General features: G+C 33.9%; 1 protein-coding gene across 1 annotated transcript; it reads right to left on the bottom strand.

Annotated features, from left to right (window-relative positions):
* Positions 1-15,690: 15,690 nt before the first annotated feature.
* On the bottom strand, positions 15,691-20,874 carry LOC126978857 (glyoxal reductase-like). Its single transcript, XM_050827970.1, has 6 exons — positions 20,761-20,874; positions 19,617-19,767; positions 19,137-19,217; positions 18,655-18,762; positions 17,007-17,302; positions 15,691-16,557 (listed from the first exon to the last, which is right to left on the bottom strand). The coding sequence occupies exons 2-6, from the start codon at positions 19,687-19,689 to the stop codon at positions 16,210-16,212; spliced, it is 906 nt and encodes a 301-aa protein (XP_050683927.1). The 5' UTR covers positions 19,690-19,767; positions 20,761-20,874; the 3' UTR covers positions 15,691-16,209.
* Between the last annotated feature and the right edge of the window lie 677 nt (positions 20,875-21,551).

Raw genomic sequence — 21,551 nt, 5'->3', positions numbered from 1 at the left:
GGTTCGAATCCAGATAGATGTCCTATTAGTTTTTTTATTAAATTCAAGTTTGTACATTCTTAAAAATCCGAGCAAGGCTCGGTTGTCCGGATATTTATATATATATATATATATATATATATATATATATAATCTGAATCTCGGAAACGGTTCCACCGATTTTCATAAAATTTAGTATACAAGGGATTTAGGGGGCGATAAATCTATCTAGCTAGGTTTCAATTTAAAGAAATATAGTTTTATCCATGTTTTAATGAGAAACAGCTACAATAACATTAGAATACAAAGGTAAATTTCGCTACTATGTACAAGCCAACAATAGCTCAGATTGGGTGATCCGGAAAACAGCATCCGGTTCAAATACGGATGTCCTTATTTTTATTATATTAGTTTTTTGAAGTTTCTCCTTAAGAATCGATTTTCATATAAGGAGCCCGTATGAGAAAAATATGGAGAGTAAAATTCACTTTCTTGTATTTTGAAGCTTTATTATATTATTGAAATTGATTTATTATTATACTTTCATAAAGTTAAGTGAAAATTCTATAAATTATGGAAGAAACTGGTGTAAATAATAGTGCCGGAAAATCTGATAAGCACGTGGGTACTAAGTAAGTTACAATTCATACATTAATATGACATGTATTGTATATATAAACATGTCTGCTTTGTATTTATTAAATATTGAACTATCAATATAGTTCATACAAATTTATATGAGCTATGCACATAATTAAATGTTTAATTTAATATGGAGAGTCCATAATCTAAAAATTTTTTTTTATATCTATTTTTTTTAACTAATACGCTTTTTACCCGACTTAAAAAAGGAGGAGGTTACCAACTCGATCGGTATTTTTTTTATGTATGTACACCGATTACTCTGAGATTTATGATCCGATTTACGTCATTCTTTTGTAGATGCAATTTGGTCCCATAAAAATTTTACATAGTTTGGCCCAGTAGTTTTCATTGTATGAACATTTATATGAAAATTTTTGTCTACTTGGATGACATAATTGTTTTCTGTGTTCGGCTTTTTGTAGAGTTTTAATTCAGCTTGATTATATATTATTATTAACTGACACTGAAACGTAAAATATAAATATAAAACTACGTTTAATAAATCATCCAAATGTTTCGAGTTTTCGTTAGTGTCAATTCCGCTAATATGTCTTTAAACAATTCGACACGTGTTTCGCCTCTACACGAGTCATCCTCAGGAGATGTTGACTCACCAAACTAATAAAATAAATAAATAAAATAATAATAAAAAAGCTATTTTTCTTAGGTAGTGCAGTATCTTGTTCGAGCGCAGCGGAGACCAATCCTTAAATGAAGGTTGTTACTTGGAGCATTTCTGTGCTTCTGGACACCAATAATTATTGTACACTATATCCATTTCTGTGCTCCTGGACAATATTATCTACAAAATTTCATGATCATCATAATTTTGGTTGAGCAGTTAAGGCGCCCAAGAGTAACAAACATTCTACAGAACAACTTTATATTAAAAGAGCTAAAGACATTTCGAGCGACGTTCAGTTCCGTCGTCACGAGTGACGTTCAGTTCCGTGGTCACTTAGAAGAGAAGGCTAAACTGGCCTCTAAAAAGCTTGGTGTACTCAGTAAGGCGAGACAGTACTTTACTATAAGCCACCGCCTGCAACTATATAAGGCGCAAATTCGGCCTCACATGGTTTACTAGTGGTAATGGTAACATGGTAGTACTGTTCTCACCTCTGGGCGGGTGCTCCCCAGTACCAGCTTCTTCCATTTGACCGCATACAACGAAAAGCGGCTCGAATCATCGTTGATCGGCTTGATTGTTTGGTGTTGCGTAGAGATGTGGATTCTCTCTGCATCTTTTACCGCATTTATCACGGGGAGTGCTCAGCAGAGCTGCTCGGGTTGATTCCAGCGGCTGAATTCCACCACCGAACATTACGTGCAACGTACCACCCGCATCAGGTTGACGTCTGGCATTCCACAGGCACGTTTTGCAAGAAATTTTTTGCCTCGCACAGCCACTTTTGGAATCAATTACCGGCTGCGGTTTTCCCGAACCGATACGACTTAGGGACCTTCAAGAAATGAGCATACTCCCACCATAAAGCATATTTTGTTATAAAAGACAGAAGTATACAATTTAAAATAAGGCTAAAGAAGCAGTCTACAGAGAAAAAATCTCTATCATATAGCGCTATGTTTGTCATCATGACACCTGCATGCCCTATGTGCCGTTGCAAAGCAACAATTAGAACTGATTCTGACTTTGACAAGTGCATCGATTCTTTTGGTAAAAATTTGAAATATTTTTTATTTGAATATTACTTATTGGAAATAAATACTAAAAAAACTAAACGTCGACTTATAAGAAACAAACAACTGCAAATTTAGTTTTTTAAAATCTCTTGAACTTTTGACGGAATGATTATTCGAAAAAACTACATTCTGTATTATTGAACGAATGAACTCTGTTGCTGATAAGGATCATTCTTTGCAATGATATGTATTACTAAAAGTGAAAGCAAATATATTTTTTTTACAAATTACAAATCTCACTTTCACCTGACTAATAACTTGCTCAAAATTGTTTTCGTTGACTCCAATGCATAAGTTTATACGTCTCTGTAAAGACCTTACTGCATATTTTGATACCATGAAAGGATTTATCCTCGATAGAATATCAACCAATGAGCTTTGTTAGTTCTCAACAGTTTCGTATCGAGTTTTGTATAGCTCGGTCTTGTAACACCATAGGTGGTCTTGCCGGCCATCGCACCGGACCATCAGTGCCAATCCATCTATGCCCAAAATGTTCGTTCACCATCTCTCTCACTACACGGCTGTTATGAGCTGGGGCCCCGTCTTGCTGGAAGTATAGGATCCCGGCTAGTGGCGAATTCTCCATTTCTTCAAACACGTCGTTTATTCCAAAAAAAATATGGATGGAATTCCACTTTCAAATATGTTAAATCTTTTCTTTTTGTTTCTTTTGTAAAGTTTCTGGGATGGGTATAAAATGTTAAAGTCGCGTCAGGACACGTGACCTGATCGTAAACTTGTAAGACAATTGCTGAAATTATGGATTAAAGTTGATTTTTCCAAGAGATAAACTTTTTAATGTAAAATAATTGTAAAATTTCTGAAGTGTTAAGGTTTTTTTATAATATAAATTGTCATTTTTGTGTAGGTTTTGTATTTAACCACATTTATGCCTTTGCTTTTATGCTGATAAATAAAGCAATTCGTGGGAAATTATCCCCTAACCATTCCAAAATATTCAAAAATGTACAATCTTAATGTTCAAGTTTTCAATTCTGTCAGCACTCCCGGAGTGCAATCCGTTTGTTTTTTCTTTTTTATTTCTAAGTATCACTACAGTATTCCAATAGTAAGATTTCTAAAAAAAAGTTTGAATGGGAGGTAGGTTTTCTTTCGTAAAAATAATAAAATTAATAATTTGGTATTTCATCTCATTTTTAGTAATACATATTATGTTTGCAAAGATTAATCCTTATCAGCAATAGGTTCAATAATACAGTATGTATTTTTTTTTAATCATTCGGGTCGATTTCCGTCAAAGTTCAAGAAATTTAAAAAAAGAACTTAATATGCAGTTATTGGTGTCATATAAATCGAGGGCATTACTCCTTTCACGACTTTTTCCTATGTCTCCTAGTTTCCAACTTGGCCATCACCATCCTTCTCAAAAAAACGTCCTGTTTGTTATAGACTATGGTTAAAAGAGATGGTTAATTAAATACTTTTTATAAGTAACACTAGAAAAAAATTAATAGATGTGGTAATTTTTGTTGAGTTCTATTTAAATATAAATATTTTATTACGTAAATGTGGAAAATGGGAGCGCGATAGAAGCGAACATCGGCTGGTTTTCCAAATAACTGGCTAGGTAAAGGTGTGACGACACCCACGCCGTACTATTTCTGAATGCTATGGAATGTCTACAGCGGCTAAAACTTGATCATTTTAATAAATTTTTAAAATAACAAATTACGCAAGTATTTTACATTCAATGCAATTCCGTCATAAACAACTTTAGCAAAACTTGCTAACTTAATTCAAATTTATAATTACATAATATGCGATTTGAATACAACGTTAGTTTAAATATTTACGCTAAACTTATACGTGTGAAAATATATAACTATCTGATAATAATATAATAAAATAGTATCAAGGGTGAAATGCCACAGTTGAAAAAATAAACCCTTAATACGCAAATTATAGGACAAAATATATTATATCTACCTTTTAAGTAACAGTCTCAAATAAATTGCGTTATTTTATACATTTATTTAATAAAACATTGTTTATTTTAAGAAAAAAAAAGAAGAAGAAAAAAACATTTCTTAAATGCACTAATTTTGCATCTTTATCAGATCATAGTTTTATTATTCCTTCTAAAGTCATAAAAGTTTAAGGATTAAGTTTTTTCTCAAAATTTATTCCTTTAGAACTATTTTTAAACTCAAGTACCCATGTCGTTCCTTACACCCTTACAAAGTGAGTGCAATGTTTCAATATGATCGGTTGAGTAATTAAGGCATATAATCAAAACGAAATAAACAAACTCACATTCACATTTATAATATAAGTAAGGATTTTAAAACATGATCTGAGATACGTCTCCCGTGGAACGAAGATTATGGAATGTAACGATAACTCTTGTTTATTCGTAAATTATTTCAGTTTGAAATAGCACAGCTGGTCTGGTATGACTCATGAGTTTAACCTTACTAATCTCTACACAAAAATATGTATATTATAATAAACAGGCGTACATAATCGTATATATATCGCCTTTTATTGACAGTCTCTGATATTAATTGAAGCATTGATGGCTATCAAGGTAGGACAATTGACTCTCACCACGGTGCCTCTGGTTCGATCCTCGTCCGCCACGTACCAAAGTGTTTTGGGTTTTCAAATACCTATGCAAATTTTTTCGACGCTTTATAAGGTTGGCAATGCTCCTGGGATTCCTCTGGTGTTACAAGGGATTGTGGGCTGCGGTGATCACATACCATCAGGTGACCCGTACGCTCCTTTGTCCTCCTCTTAAATAAGTCTTACAAACTTTGGGCAATAGCTTTACAGAACCTATAGTCCATTAGATTAATACAGCCATACAGCCTAGCGAGCAGTCAGTCTGAGGTTTGAGTCTATTTCCGAGACGCTACATTTTCGGCTTCCAAGGCCCCCGTCCGGCTTCGTTGTAAAAGCCTTTAGGGCTAACAGCACTGAGGAGTTTTTTAGTCGGTAGGGGGTGCATACACCTGAGCCCGACATAATATGCTACACTAAAATTATTTTTTAACAATTGGACATATGAGTTACAAGAGGGTATTTTATAACGTAACCCATAGCCTTGTTAAAAAATAAGAAGATGAATGAAAAGAAGAATGAAAAAATCCCTATTCCCATTTTGTATAAATAAAGGTAGGAATCTAATAATATCTACTTACAAATTTGTACGGGACTAACTACTGTACGAGATGACCCGCACTTGTCCGATATTTATGATACTGTACAACTGTTCGCAGCAACTTCGGAGCGCACTGGAAGTTTGGCGAAGGGTACACGACTCTAGTCGGTTCATTAAAGCATTTTTTCCCTAAAATAAATCAAATAACATTTGATGTTACTAACTCAATCCTACTATTGCACAGCTGAATATCTAAGTGAGCCAACAATCTGGGACTAGATTATGATTAATTTATAGTATATGCAATGACAGTACAATATTTTAAAAATATGTTTCTTTACTCTCGGAGCGTCATCTGTTTTCGTAGCGCTAGAAGTGTTAGAAGTGACATCAAATAGAATTCTTAAGGAATCAATTTTGAGAAAAGAAATGCCTTTTAAAAAGGAATTAAGTGATTAGAAAAAAATGTGTGATAACAAGACGAGAAATTAATGTAGAGCACATTAATTTCTCGTCTTGTTATCACACATTTTTTTCTATTTATTCTAAACTATTCATATAGTAATAACATTTAAAATATAGGAATAAAATTATTATTATTGTATAAATTATTCTGGTAAATTTTTTTGGGAGGATCCGACTTCCCGGAGCTAACTCGAGCCGACCTTAACCGATCGGACGTTACATACTCCAGCGTGACACAATCTCTTTCAATATTCAAAAAATAAAGTACTCAGCGCCCCTTTAAAGTTTCACTGCAAAAACTTCCTGTAAGTAAAGTTAATTCAATAATACAATATCTATTTAGAAATGTTTAACACAAAGAACAGAGCAACAATCGAACAATAAATTTTCAAAAACGCATTTGATCTTTTTCCTGTTTTGATGTATGCATCCCTGACTTAGACTGTTATTGTTCCCAAATAATCTTATCAAGTCAGCTCCACAAAACTCATTATTTAATTCACGTGCGCTTCTCCAGTGATGATACGTAAAAATAATGTGAATTTCAAGTCAAAGATAACCAAGAAAGACACGCACAAATGGTATTAATTTCCATTCGGCTCATTATATTTAGAGCGCTCTACATACAATACCTTGTTTCGCAATAGCCAAAAAGCGTGGGCGCGGACAATAATGGCCTTGCAAAGATCAAAAGATATTACGCAGAGATGTTACTCCTTAACTCACTAAATTATTGAAACCACTGTTCAAACAGTAGTTTTAAAAAACAAATTTGGGCTGTGATGCAGTCTTGTGTAGATTATTTGATTTTTATGCGCCGAAAAAAAAGTACGCTAAGAACCAAAAATTACCGTTTTTTTTCCCTAATTCACTTTTTTTTGTTTATTTATAGGTACATTTGTTATACATATAACACTAACCTTTCCCGCCCGCTTCGCTGGGCAAATTTCAAAAGGTAATAAATTAAATTTTATTCATCTCATTACAAATACAATAAAAAAAATAAGTAGCTATAAACGTAGGATAAATTTCGCATCGAATGGTGGTAGTTTCATGTCGATACGATTACTGGTTTAGGCGTGAAAGTGCCTCAAACAAAGACTATTTTCATTATATATATATAGATTTATTTAGTGAAAACTATATTTTTGATATTGAATGAGACTCAACTGTCAGACGCTCTGCAGTAAAATGTTCCTTCGGGCCAACTTACCTCGAGTCTCATAAGTGAGCGCGATCAGTCAAAGCAGAACTTATCATAGTCAAACGCATACATATATTCGAGAGCCCGCCGAGCTTTCCTTATTATAAAGCTTTTATGTAGCCATCGGACAATCAGTAGTAAATAAGTGCTAGTAAACTTACAAAATTGGAAAGAGCACAAAGAGTTGTGGTAAAAAACGCTTTGTACGAACGATTTGTACATCGGCGCTCAGGTGCTAAGCGTTCGAAAGCTCTACTTGATGAGAGTGGTGATGCTTGTTCATAAAACAGCTCTGAATTCAACAGTAAAACTACATTACTTTACATATAAACCAAGTTCCCATTATTCCTGTTACCATTGTCAATTTCGCACTTGCACGCCGCTTTCTAACCTTTTTGTACCACCGGATTTATAATAAACTAATCCAGCTATCTAAATTTAAAGAACACTCCATATTCAACGGTAAAACTTCCAGTTTCTATCACAATATTTAATCTATCCTATATGGAAACCGACAATCCTAACAAATACACATACAAATATAACTTATACAATACACACACCTTTACGCATACATATATAGTGTAGTTATTACTTTAAGTTTATTTCTTTAGTTAAGTCTTAATAATCAGCTTGTTGTCACTAGCCGCTTGAATATTTATATTTTCTCTTAATTTTACTATTTCCCAACGAGACAGGTAACGCATAGAGGTGAGGAGGTTAGCATAAAATGTTATTATATTTATGTGTATGTATTTTATTTACTAAAGAATATAATTCACTTAATAGATTTATAAATCCATCACAATTTTTCAAAATGTTACAAGCCACTTATGCTATTTGCTTCTGAATACTTTTGCTCACTTATTAATATCTTTTATCTTTAAGAAAAAGATATAATAGTACATTTTCCTTCCTCTGCTGTAAAGATGTATGCCTGTGGTAGAGCTAAGTTCTACTTTAATCCAGCACGGTACGTCGCGTCTGTGAGTTTATTTTTAATCTTTGACGTTTAACACTCTGTTCAACTCCGTTAAATTACAACACCAGGTAAGCGCTGAATTTAGCCAAGAATTATTAAAAGCCACTACAAAGCAATTGTTATAATTAATTAGAACGAGCAAAGTAATATGGAAGTAGGGTTTACCTTACGAATCATATTTAATATATAAGGGCCATAATATCTCGTTGAAATACTTAGCACAAATCTGAAAATTTTGTTGGGGTATAAGCAAACAGAGGCGAACAGGTACTAAAGTGCAGTCAACTTCTAAATGTGATATTTAAGTATATTTTTTTATAACCAACAGATTAAACAATTTGACATTGGTCAATGGTGAGCATGCCAATAATAGTTATAACCGAAGCTTAGGTCAAGCTGATAGATACTTATTAAGAACATCTGCATAACTACTTATTTTTATTAAACGAATTAATTTATTATGTCTGTTACGAGTGATGAGAGTTTACGAGTTTTTATTCGTCGCACGGGTTATGGCGAAAAATATTTAGACATGCGCGTTATTAGGTTATAATGGTAAACTTAAATCATTGTTTAAATTTAGCGACACACTCTTGTCACACATACACGGTTGATTATGGTCAACAATTATAATTAGGTCACAGCACTATCGCAATCCGAAACTCTCCTACCAACTCGTGCGTTATGCGAAAATTGTCCTTTTTTTTAATGACAATTAGGAACGAGACGACGAACAGGACGTTCAGCTGATAATAATTGATGCTCATTACAATGCTGTGTCGCTCAGGATTCTTGAAAAACCCAAAAATTCTGACAAATCAAAATTGTCACGCATTGACGACTGTCATCTGATCTATACTCTAGTATATTGTCAGATATAATATTATATCACTGACCTGTATAAAAATAGAGGTCAGTGCACTGACCTGTATAATACCACTGGATAGGCTATGCCACATATTTGACAGCAAAATTTTTGTACCTACTTAAGGCACCACTCACGAGCGTCCAGAGAACAAATTTTGACGTAAAATACAAATGATTGCGAAGGAACGTAGAGTACCTACTCTGGAGTATTTTTGCATTTTGAATTAATTTCGTTCGTTTTCCGTGTTATTTATACTTCAAGAATCAACGTTATAGAGTGCCACGTTTTTTTTATATAAATAGTTTTCCAACATCTATCGATGTTTGCTGAGGTTGGTCATCACTAGTTTTAATAGTGCAGACTCTAGAGTCTGTCGATGTGGCTAGCAACACAACACATGGCCAACAGCGTCAAAATGGCCAATATCAAACAGGCACAAAAGCAATTTAACAGCCGCCAGTCGAGTGGTATATAGTAGAGGTGAGTGAGTCAGTGTATTATATAGGCCTCTATGCCTTAATCAATATTTTTTTCTATCGATGCCAATGACGGTCTATACATACGAGGGGAGGCTGATAAGTAATCTACCTAACTATGAAAGAAAAGACTTTGATGGCTAGTTTTTTTTTTATTTTTCTATATAGTCTCCTGCAAGTGAAATACACTTATGACATTTGCAAATAAGTGACATCATGCCGTTATAATAGTAATTTTTATTTTGCTCGTCAAAATGGTCAGTCACAGCCTCCTTCATTTCTTCGTCCGTCGAAAATCTGCGACCCCTCAATTTTTTCTTTAAATCTTTGAATAAGAAATAGTCACAGGGAGCCAGATCTGGACTATAAGGTGGATGGTTAATTTCTGTGAAGCCGTTTTTGCTCAGGGCTGACCTCGCCGTTAAGGCTGTGTGTACAGGAGCATTGTCTTGTAAAATCAGAACACCTCTGCTGAGTTTGCCTCTCCGCTTTTTTTTGATTTGTTCACGAAGCTGGTCAAGCAAGTTTGCATAATATTCAGCATTCATTGTTGTATTTTTAGGCAAATAATCTATCATCAAAATCCCTTCGACATCCCAAAATACGGTGGCCATTAGTTTTCCAGCCGACGGCCGAACCTTGAACTTCCTTGGCGGCTTTTCTCCTTTAAATTTCGATTGCATTGACTCTTGTTTGCTTTCCGGATCCCACTGGCGAATCCAAGTTTCATCACAGGTCACAATTCGAGAGATAGTCTCTTCTTCTTTACCTTTGATCAGGTCTAGAAATGCCTGACAACATTCTACTCGCCTTTGTTTGTCAAAGGGGGTCAACATTCTAGGGACCCAACGCGCGCTCACCTTGGACATGCCCAAATGTTCGTGAATAATTTCATGAACTCGTTCCTTGCTAATGCCCACATCTCTGGCTATCTCCCACTGCTTGATTCGCCGATCTGCAAGAATCAGGTTCTTCACCTTTTCAACATTATCTGCGGTAACAGCAGAAATTGGCCTTCCACTACGTGGGTCGTCTTCCAGGCTCTCACGGCCATGTTTAAATTGCTTCGACCAAAACTTTATGACGAATTCAGAAGGACTTGAATCACCAAACACCTTTAACATCCGCTCTCTGATCTGCGTAGGCGTATTTCCTTCTTTACTTAGGAATTTAATCACTGCTCGATGCTCAAATTTCATCATTTTACAATTTTCTTTCGACATGGTGAAATCAAAGCCACGCCAAAAAAACAAAAGCAAGCGAAAAAAAATAAGCGTCATAATTTTGAAAAAGGAATAAATATAGAATATGATTTTGCAGTGGCCAGTTCGATTTTCAAAACTTTCTTTAACAAAGTAGATTTTATATCAGCCACCCCTCGTATATAGAACGTCGTTGATCGATGCATTTTATTACAAATAGTTGTAGGAGAGTAATAATTCCAGAAAATCTCTACCATAATATGACAGCGTCCCTGAAACGAGTTTATAACATGAGGAGGAAATCATCTCTTCCTTAGTGGGGAGTGATTTTCCACGAGCGTTCTCACTCCTGGCACCAAATGTATTTGTATTTCTGTATTTATTTCATAATTTGATGAACATTATTTTCAAATGGTAGAGTTCTCGTGACAGGCATCGTCATGCTCGCTTGTGACCGCGACGTGGGGTGAGTCGTTGCCTTCCCTAAAATATGGTTGAAGCAGGCGATGGCTGGCCCATGTGCCATGTTCGTGAACGCGCGCCACTTGTGGTGGCTGGACAATCCTGTCACCGCGAAGTCTGCTTCATTTTTTTTTATTCCTTTTATTTTATTTTAATATAAGTGACAATTTTTTTTATATAATAGGTAATAATGCCTTTATGTTTTACGGTAAATGTTTATTAAAGCAAATACTTTACTCAATAACTCTTGTGTTTTTTTACTTAATTTAATTTTTTTTACTTACTTTTGTGAGGCAATAGTATTTGACGTTCAGTATTTTTGTTGCATCATACAGTATAGTACTTTGGATATACGTGGGTAACACTGAAACTGTTTAGAACTGGCCAGTTAGAAACTTTGCTAAGGAAAACTTTTTTGAATTTCTATTTTAGAACTCGTTGGTAAGCTAATGTAGTATATTGCATTCATTTGTCATTTGTTTTGGGAATTGGCGGCAAATCTAAAACTCTTGTTACACGTGAAAATGAACGTAACGCGAGAAAATTTTCGGCCAATGATTTATTATGACTTTCATTGTGGGCTTAATTAACAACAAAGCTATGATAGGCTGCGATTAGCATTTCTTAATGAAGCCCTTTAATAGCGACTACTGAAGATAACATCAGTGCTGTGCGACGCATGATAGAGGAAGATAAGAGAGTGACCTATCAGCAGATGCGTGCAAGCCTAGGTATTGGTATGAGTCAAGTTCAAAAAGTATTACACGAACATTTAGTCATCAGGAAGCTTTGTACCAGATGGATTCCCCATACTTTAACGGGCGAATAGAAACACCTTCGCATGGACTGGTGTCGCCAAATGTTAGATAAGTTCGACTGCAGTGACTCAAATGCTGTATTTGACATCGTCATAGATGATATATTGCTACGAACCCGAAACCAAAAAACAATCAGCTCAGTGGGTGTTTCCTTCCTTTGAAAGATCATTTCGCGACAGTTGTGCTAGAAGATGGAAGGACAGTTACTGCAGACTGATATGTTAATCGCTGTCGACAGCAGCGCCCTCGAAGTAGGATACTCCTTCACCACGACAATACTTCAGGGCACTCCACAAAACGCACTGTTGAATATTTGACTATGGCAGGTGTGGAGATAATGAGTCATCCACCATACAGTCCTGACCTGGCGCCCTGCTGCTTTTATTTTTTCCCAAGAACTAAAGAGAATATTCGAGGTATTCGCTTTACGAGCCCTGAAGATGCGGTGAAAGCGTACGAAAATGCCATAGAAGAGACCCCTAAGGAAGAATGGGCCCACTGCTTTTCTCAGTGGTTCCATCGAATGCGACGATGTGTAGAGAGGAACGAAGGTTACTTCGAAAAACAATAAAAGTATTGGCAACTTTCTAGATTAAGCCGTTTTTCATTTTCTAAACATTTTCAGTGCTACCTAGGTATTGTAATTGAAATGAATTGTAAATTGAAAATAAGAACTTGTAATAACTAATCTGTTTTGAAAAGAGCAACCTTAGAGTTCCTTGCTAGTTATTCTCTAAGGAAATCTGCCTTCCGAATGAGCTGTATGAAAAAATGATATATTTCAAGTAACGTAATTTACCTATGAAATAAAATATTTTTGATTTGATTTGAGTTATTCTAGTAGGGACACACAATTGTTTATGGCTGAGGACAAATGTACAGTATCGCTATCATTATTATGAAGGATATACTATTTTAAAATAAAGCGTGAAACGTAACTCTCCCTTTCTCGTTACCCCGGCCCCGGTCCGAACCCTGCTGTCACCTTCCTGGGCAAGTTATTAATTACCGTTACACGTTATTAAAAGTTTAAAAGTTGCATAATTATTTTAACTTTATCGTTTAGATAGTTATGCACTACACTAATCGTACGCAAAAATCTTACATCGTGAAATAAATCGAGGTTGACAGTTAACCTCTATTTTGAGAATGCACACACACTAACACAAAGCAACATACATCGCGAGTGTAAGACGTAGCTTGTCACGCACACTAAAGTCATACACCTGGCCTGATTTCATCGGTTATCTAGCAGCAAGAAGCTCTATATAGTGTAACTTATCTAAGGTGAAAACTTAAAAAAAAATATGCCAAGTGGCTATGAAAGTCAAGATAAATTATGAAGGCGAAAAAACCTATTCTATTGCATTCACATTAAGTTATTTAACTTGTAACAAAACATCTCGGATGACAGTAAGGGCAAAGAAATAAGATAATTTTGTCGATAAATTATTATTTTGCATTATTATTTAAAATAAGAATAATATGAAACAAGTTTAAAGAAACTGTGCGTCGCGTGATTCATTGCTAAAATAAGCTGACTCAGTACTAAGTTGTGTTGAGTGCTTGAGACAACAACACACTACTGGTTTTCAGCAACCCGTGACATTTAGAGTAGGCAGTAATTATAAATATGAGTTTTGTTTATTTGTTTCTTTGTTCTACTATCACTGTTTAGGCAATTATAACTAATGAACAAATCATCATGAAATGTCGCACCCAAGTAATTGGTAATGCGTAGTACATAAAATAGCTCTAAATTTTAACAGTTCCCGAGGGAAACCGAGTCTAATCTTAGGTCAAGTTCACTATAATTTATAAATATCACATATAACAAATGACTGGATAGAAAGCTATCGAATATTTTATTATTATTATTTATTAAATAATACGATTATTTTATTTTTATTATTTTAGGGCTTCTCGGAATGGCGTGGAATATTTGTGAAATCCAAGATGGTCGCGCAAAACCATTAACAATGATATTATGATATATATTGTTACAATATGGATTAATACATTAATTATTAATACATCAATGTAAACAAATGTTGGTATTTCTAAATAAATAAATAAATAAATATGGATTGATAAATATTGATGGATAACATAAAATTGGATCATAAATAATTCTTAATTAAAGATTTAAAATAGAATGCGGGCGTAAGTAGTTAATAATTAGGTTTGGCGCTCTCCTTAGCGAAATAATGCACCTTCAGTAATAGTTCTAATATAGCTGTGAAGCACCAATCACGCCCTAGGTGTTTAGAAGCTTTTAAACGCACATGACGCGTTATTTAGCACAGTTGTATATGTAAAAGCTCATACGCTGTGCTGCGACAACTTCTCAATCTCAATTCTATATTCATATACGAGTAGTAATATTATTGTAACTGCTCTGATTGATAGTGCACTTTTAGTTGACTTTACTCGAATGTGTGTTTTATAGCCATTCATCACTGCTTATGAGGCTTATTTAATATCCACAAAATGTGCTCAGAAGTTTTCGCTCAATAAAAGGCCATAGCTTATTAGAGTCACCTGATACCGACACTACACCGGCTCGTTGTTATCAAGAGTCAGCAAGAGTGGAGGCCACGTCGACACTAGTAAACGCCAAGCATTGCAAATACGTCGTCAAAATGCTACACGTGTAGGTACAGCATGAGCGCAAATACACGAAGCAAGGCGGCCAACTTACTCCCATCAAATCAGAACATAACTATGCATGAAATAGCAATCACTTTTACTGCAGAAAAAGGTGTTTTGATAATATTTACTGTCCGAGGCAAACCCTGTACACAAAATTAGCTGTAAAACAATTGAATATCGCAATATACAAGGTGCAATTGTTTCAAAAGGGAATGCCCAATGATCTGACATTTATACGCTTATAATTGTCAGATCATTGGGCATTCCCTTCCGCAGTACATCTGGGATAACTAGATACCTGCCGCTAACTCCCAACATCATTATTTATTACTAATCGATGTAAGTTCACTCACGGTGAACAGGTCATCCACTGTTCGTATATTATAGGATTAGGACAAAAGAGCGTAAAGTTATTACCACCGCCTGTAGACTCTTTTCAGAAAGGTAAACGTGCTTTCTTTGAAGATACCCATGTCGTATCTTCGTAACATCGCGGATAGATGTAGAAAATCATAATGTTTACTATAGAGCCCACAGATCCCTTAAAATAAGTGGACGTTCCTAAAAGATCCTCTATTCTATAAAAAAAAGCATAATATTATGTTCAATATTCTAAGCTTGTAAATGTTCCACCTAATATATGACGTATATTAAAATATACAAATAGAAGTACAAAGTGACTCAACTCCATTTTTCTGCCGCTAAATATCTACAACAATATCTTGCCGTCTAGAAGCTAAAAATATCCAAGGGATATCAAAAAAAAAATTGCTATAAGGTGTTTACGCATACCCATTTGAGTACAAATTGATCGTGTGCGTAGAATAAAAAATATAATTTGATAATAAATTGTATTAAGTAGAAAAATTGCATTGGTACGGGAAAACACGTGTTACGTGTAACTGATACTTCTAAATTCCAGTACTGATTCGCAACGGAACGAATCGTATACCGTAATATAGTTCCGCTTTACTCGCGTAGGTACCTTAAAAACTCACTATTCATTGGTAAATAGAAGAATTAAGGTTGTATTATTAATAATTATGAAAATAAAACTGCGTTTTCCAATCAAAGTTTTATGTTCAGTTTTTTTACACTTAGAGGTCAGTTTTAACATAAGTTTTTACTTGCTATTAGTATAAAAAGCTTAAATAGTATAAGTACCTATAATAGTTTTTGTCAGATATAATTTTACAGTCAGGATTGCAAGTTTTACCCTTTCTCCTATACTTAGAAAATGAAACATTGTCATCTTAATTCTTTATTTAATTACAATAAAAAAAAACAGTTTTTGTTGAAAGACCCTGCAGCATAAAGATTTATCAGATCCCGACCAAGCCACCAATAAATATGATTTATTCTAACAAAGCATTTTAACTTAAGGTTGTGTAATTCAGTTTAATAAGGTCCTGCCTGTAATAGGTACTACTAATAAGAAATTTATAAAATAAGTCATATCTATATATCTATATCAATATAAGAAAACATTTAATTTCAAAATTCACTCTGCATGGAAATGCACTTTTAGTGAACCTAAATAGAATATTGATTTTAAAACAAATATATATACTTAATCTCTTTTAAAACTTAACAAAAGATTTAAAAACGTTTTTATGGTTATTACTTAATTATCGGATAGTTTCAAAATCAGTGCTGCACATTCGTTCTTCAAAATTACTCATAATTTCAATTTCCTTGCTGGTTAATCTGAATTTCAACTCAATATTCTCCACCATAAATTGTGGATAAGTGGCTTGGGGTATAATACCAATATTTTGCTGAACAGACCAAGCTAAGAGAACCTGGGCAGGCGTAGCTGAGTGGTGTCTTGCGATGTTGTTCACAACAGTATTCCTTAAAAGTCCCATGTTCCCATATGAAGCGCCACCAAGTGAAGTATGTGCTTGCATTACTATATAATGACTTTCACAGAACCTGATTAGGTTAGTTGGATGATATGATGGACTCCACTCAACCTGAATTTTTTTAAATTTATATATAAAATTTTATAATATTACAATGGGTAAAAACAGCAGTTTTTTAAATTTGGTGTAATGATTCTATTCAAATAATAATAAAACAATGAAATGCAAGCATTATTGTTTAGAAGGAGGCCATAGCAACTATAATTATTAAAATAAGACTTAAAATTTTAATGTCTGCTGATAATTTTGGGTTGCATCAAGAATCCTGGAAGGCAGGGTAGGTATATAACTTACCGTCGTATGAAAATCGTTCACGTCTCATCATTTTATCTCATAAAATAAAATAATAAACCCTGATAGAGATTATGTAAACATGAACTGCTGTAGGTATTAACCAACATTTGTGCCTGTACATAGATAATATCTTAGATATAAAAAAAATAGGGAATGAGGTTGCTGCATTACGAGAAACCATAGGCATGTAATTAATTATACAGTACCTGGTTCACCATTGGTATAATTGATGTGTGGTTTGCAATGAATTCCCGCATATGCTTGACCGAGTAGTTGCTTACACCAATTGCATTAACTCTTCCCTCGTCATACAATTTCTCCATATTCCTCCAAGCGTCAGACCGCAGAGAAACATTATTTGAGCTGTGCTTGTGTGTTGCAACTACTCCCGGGGATTGTATTAGGTATAAATCGATATAATCAGTACACAGATTCTGTAGCGAGATTTCAAAACTGTTTTTCACGTGTTCACTCATAACAATATTATCTGGAATTCTAATATCTGTAAAAGAGAACATATTTTCATAGTGAAATAATGTTTCATAAGTAATTGGTCAGTATAAGAACATAATATATCCAATTCTTCTGTGTGTACTTAGCTCAAAAATGGATCCACAAGTTAGAGTCACGTGGGGTGACTGTGCACAGCGGTTAAGTGTGCGCAACCCCTTAATTTGAGAAATAGGTGGGCAAATTAAGGGTTTTGTTGGTGGAAAATTAGCATATGCAAGAAAAACCCACGTTACTTTTACTGAAAAAATATAATATTAAGAATCTGGTGGCGTAAAGCATAAATTTTACCTCTTTGGAAGTGTCTCTCGCGCAAACTAATTAATTTAGAAAAAAAAAATATATTAGAAAGCTCAATATCATTTTATCCTATCCAGAGATAGCCCACACATTTTTGAGTTTCAGTTCTACGTATCGGGAACCCCTAAAATGTATTGTTTTTTTTTCTATTTTTGTGTGAAAATCTTAATACGGTTCACAGAAACAGTATAGTTCTTATAGTTTCGGAAAAAAGTGGCTGTGATATACGGAGGGATAGACAGACAGACAGATAGACAGACAAACATGACGAATCTATAAGGTTTCCGTTTTTTGCCATTTAGCTACGGAATTCTAATAATTTAATTTTGCACCAAATAAAAAACCAGGTTTATTCATAGTTGTTAGAACAGGGTAACTTAAAATTCTAAAGTGAGCATTGTGTATTATCAAACTTGATAAGACCCTGGAATTTCTTCTATTCTATTCTATTCTTCCTACTGTGGCTTCTGTGTAAGTTATACCACAAGTATGCCAATGTCACATTAAGGTAGACCGGAACAAGTTAGACTGGAACTTATAAACTTAAAAAGTAAAAATACAAACATACCTTGTCATGCAAGCCATCATTTAGCTTACTAGCTTAATATATTAATTAAAACATGTGAATAAAAAAAAATTAAAATTGATCCGAGTTAATAATATATTGTAATTTGAAATATAGAATTTTAACATGGAAACATATTTAGCACTAAAATTTCCTACTAATATTATAAATGTGAAAGTTTGTATGTCTGGATGTATGCTTGAACTTCTTTAACGCAAAATCTACTGAATAGATTTTTATGAATCTTTACAATAATATAGCTTACACACCAGAATAACAAATCTGCTATAATTTATAAAACTATAGTGTGAATTATACAAAATATTTATATTTTTCTTTTAAGAAGTGTGATTGTTACTAATGAATACAGCTAGCGCCATCTCTTATCAACTAGCAAGCACAAGATAAATACAATTTATATGGCAAAACAACGTTTGCCGGGTCAGCAAGTGGAAGATAAATGAAAATTCTGTACCCACCAAGTTTTGTTGTTATGTATATATCATCTCTATTAAGATTGTATTTCGGAAGTAACTCTTTTAAAGCATGTCCTAATGCTTGTTCATTGTGATGTGTAGTTGATGTATCTAAATAAAAATAAACAATTATAATAACATTATGAATCGTGACACTGGTAATATAAAAATCTAGCCCAAATTAGGGGGTGAGTGTACAAATTTAGCTACCTATATTTTGTCTTGAAACTTATATAAATAAAAATAATTAAAATTATTATTATTATTATTTTAATTACAAAGTATACACATAAAAAAAGTTCATATAATGAAAAGTACTGGCCTATGTCTAATTTTATGAAATGGATGGAAAACATTTCGCATCGAACTAAAGAAAAATCAATAAAATCGCATCACAAAACTCAGCGTATGTACATACATAAAAAAAATACCAATCGTATTGAGAACCTCCTTCCTCCTTTTCAAAGTCGGTTAAAAATACTCACCAAAAAGACGATAACCGGCTTTCAAAGCATTATCCACCATATCATAAACATCGTTAGGTCTCCACACACCGCAAGTGCCCACTATTAAAATAATACAGTTATAATAATTAATGACAAGATACACTTAAAAAAATATTACAATGTTTACATAAAATTAGAAAATTATGAGAAAAACAATCATATTTTATTTTTATTTTTTATTAAATAATTTTTTTGTTTATGAACCACAAGGTATAAAGGTCTCAATGAAATTTGACACAGAGACAAAGTCGTGGGTTATATCTAGTCGTGATATGAAGTCTACCAATTATAGACTTAAAGAATTCTCAGTAAACTTTATATCTGGTGATTGGCTCAAACTAACATTCATTAAAATTATTTTTAAAAGTTTTAAGCTTTAACAGGGAAAATTTATGAGGAAGAATACTAAAAACCCGTTGTATAAGTTTGAACAGTTATTACAAAAATTAATTCACTCACTCCCAATAGCCGGTATGTCCATTCCATTGTTGAGCATAAGCGAACTCTTACTAAAATCTGGTACATCTGACATTACTGCTTGTCAACTAACTTAACGTGTTGCTTATTTACGCGTGCACGATGACAGTTGATTGTTGATTCACCACAAAAGCTAAAACATTTCAAACGATATGCAATGCAATAAGAATTTTAATTTTATGGATACCGTACATCCCCGTCGCACAAAATATCTTATCTAATCTAATAACTAACCCCCTTATTCATAATAGTCTGCTAACTTAAAGCATTGCTAATTCTCACTCTGTCTTATTTGACTGTAAAAATGGCTATCAAATGACACGGTTATTTCTGCATTTCGGAAACTAAAAATTTAGTAAATAAATTAATTCTCGTAGTTTTTCTAACTCCAAGAAAAAAGGCGGTACTTATGAATTGACTAATTGACATTAGACGGAAATGACATTTAATAGGGTGTTTTTATAACTTTTGTGAACCAAAACAAAAACCTTTTTAACTATTTCTATGAATATGAAATTAATTTATATATTATTTAATAATTTGTCCAGTGGTGAATGGTAGGTTAAGCTTTCATCATATTAAATGGAATACTAAAATAAGTAATAGTGATCAATGAATTTAGTTTATTTCTAATGTTGCGTTGTTACTCGCTATATTTGAGTATTATGCTGATATATATTGTTTTTTTTTATAATGGATCCCAGCGGAAATATTTTTACATACACACATACAACAACGCCTGTCCGCCAGGGAGGTTGGCTGATATTACAAACTTCATTTCCCACGGTTCTAACATTCTGGCCTGGCTTCTACTACCATCAAACTATTCATACGTGATCTCTTAGTTTTGATAACCTTTTTCATATCAATAAAGTAAAATAATATCACTTTTAAAAGTACAAGAAAATTCCGTTCATCAGTTTAACTGTAAATCAATTGTATAATATCTTGTCAACCTTGAATAGCCTAAGCCCTATGGATTGTCTGATGCCGCTAAATATAAAAATAGCCCCGCACGCCACATATTTACATACCTAACTAACATGACACACTTTATTTTGGTCCAAATAGGCATAGCCTGTGCTGTGGGTTCCAGGACTACGGTATATATAAACGAAATACTTACTTAATTAAACATGCATAAATACATTTATAAACATGCATGACTCGGAAACAAACATCAATATTCATCTTAAAAATGTTTGTACCGGAATTCATTACACAAATAAAGTATTTAAATAATTATTTACATGCGCTCCACGATGCAGTTTTCCACGGAACTTTCATCCACGGTCAACCAAACTGGTATGCTCTGCATGCGCAGTATTTCCAATGCATCTTGGGTACCTTCGAAAAAATCCTGTACACCTTGAAAACCGGCATAGCATCTGAGGTACTTACTTTGAGATGTCATGTAACCCGTTTGCCCGGTTGTTCGGCAAACTTCCTCGTTATTGCACAATGAATCAGTAAATTTCATGTTCTACAGTATTCGTTTCTTTGATTGATATTTTATATAATTTATGAAGTAAATATCCGTCATATTGCCTATAGATAGTTATTTGTGTAACTAACTGTTTATAAAAACGTTTGTAAGTATAAAAACAAGGTTTTTTTTTAAATGAAAATAAGGCACTAGACGAGTAGGACGTTCAGCTGATGGTAATTGACCCTGCCCATTAAAATGCAGGGCAAGATTATTTAAAACCCAAAAATTCTGAGCGGCACTACAACTGCGTTCGTCACCTTGAGACATGTTAAGTCTCATTTGCCCACTAGCTACGGCGCCCTTCAGACCGAAACAGAATAATGCTTACACATTACTGCTTGACTGGCATCCCGTGCAAAGGAGCTTCCCACTGGTAGAAGGTTACAATAATTAGCCTGATGACAAATTTTGGACTCCACAAAGTCGAT

This window comes from Leptidea sinapis, chromosome Z (assembly GCF_905404315.1).
Source record: "Leptidea sinapis chromosome Z, ilLepSina1.1, whole genome shotgun sequence".
NCBI lineage: Eukaryota > Metazoa > Arthropoda > Insecta > Lepidoptera > Pieridae > Leptidea > Leptidea sinapis.
This window is presented reverse-complemented; position numbering and strand designations above follow the sequence as displayed.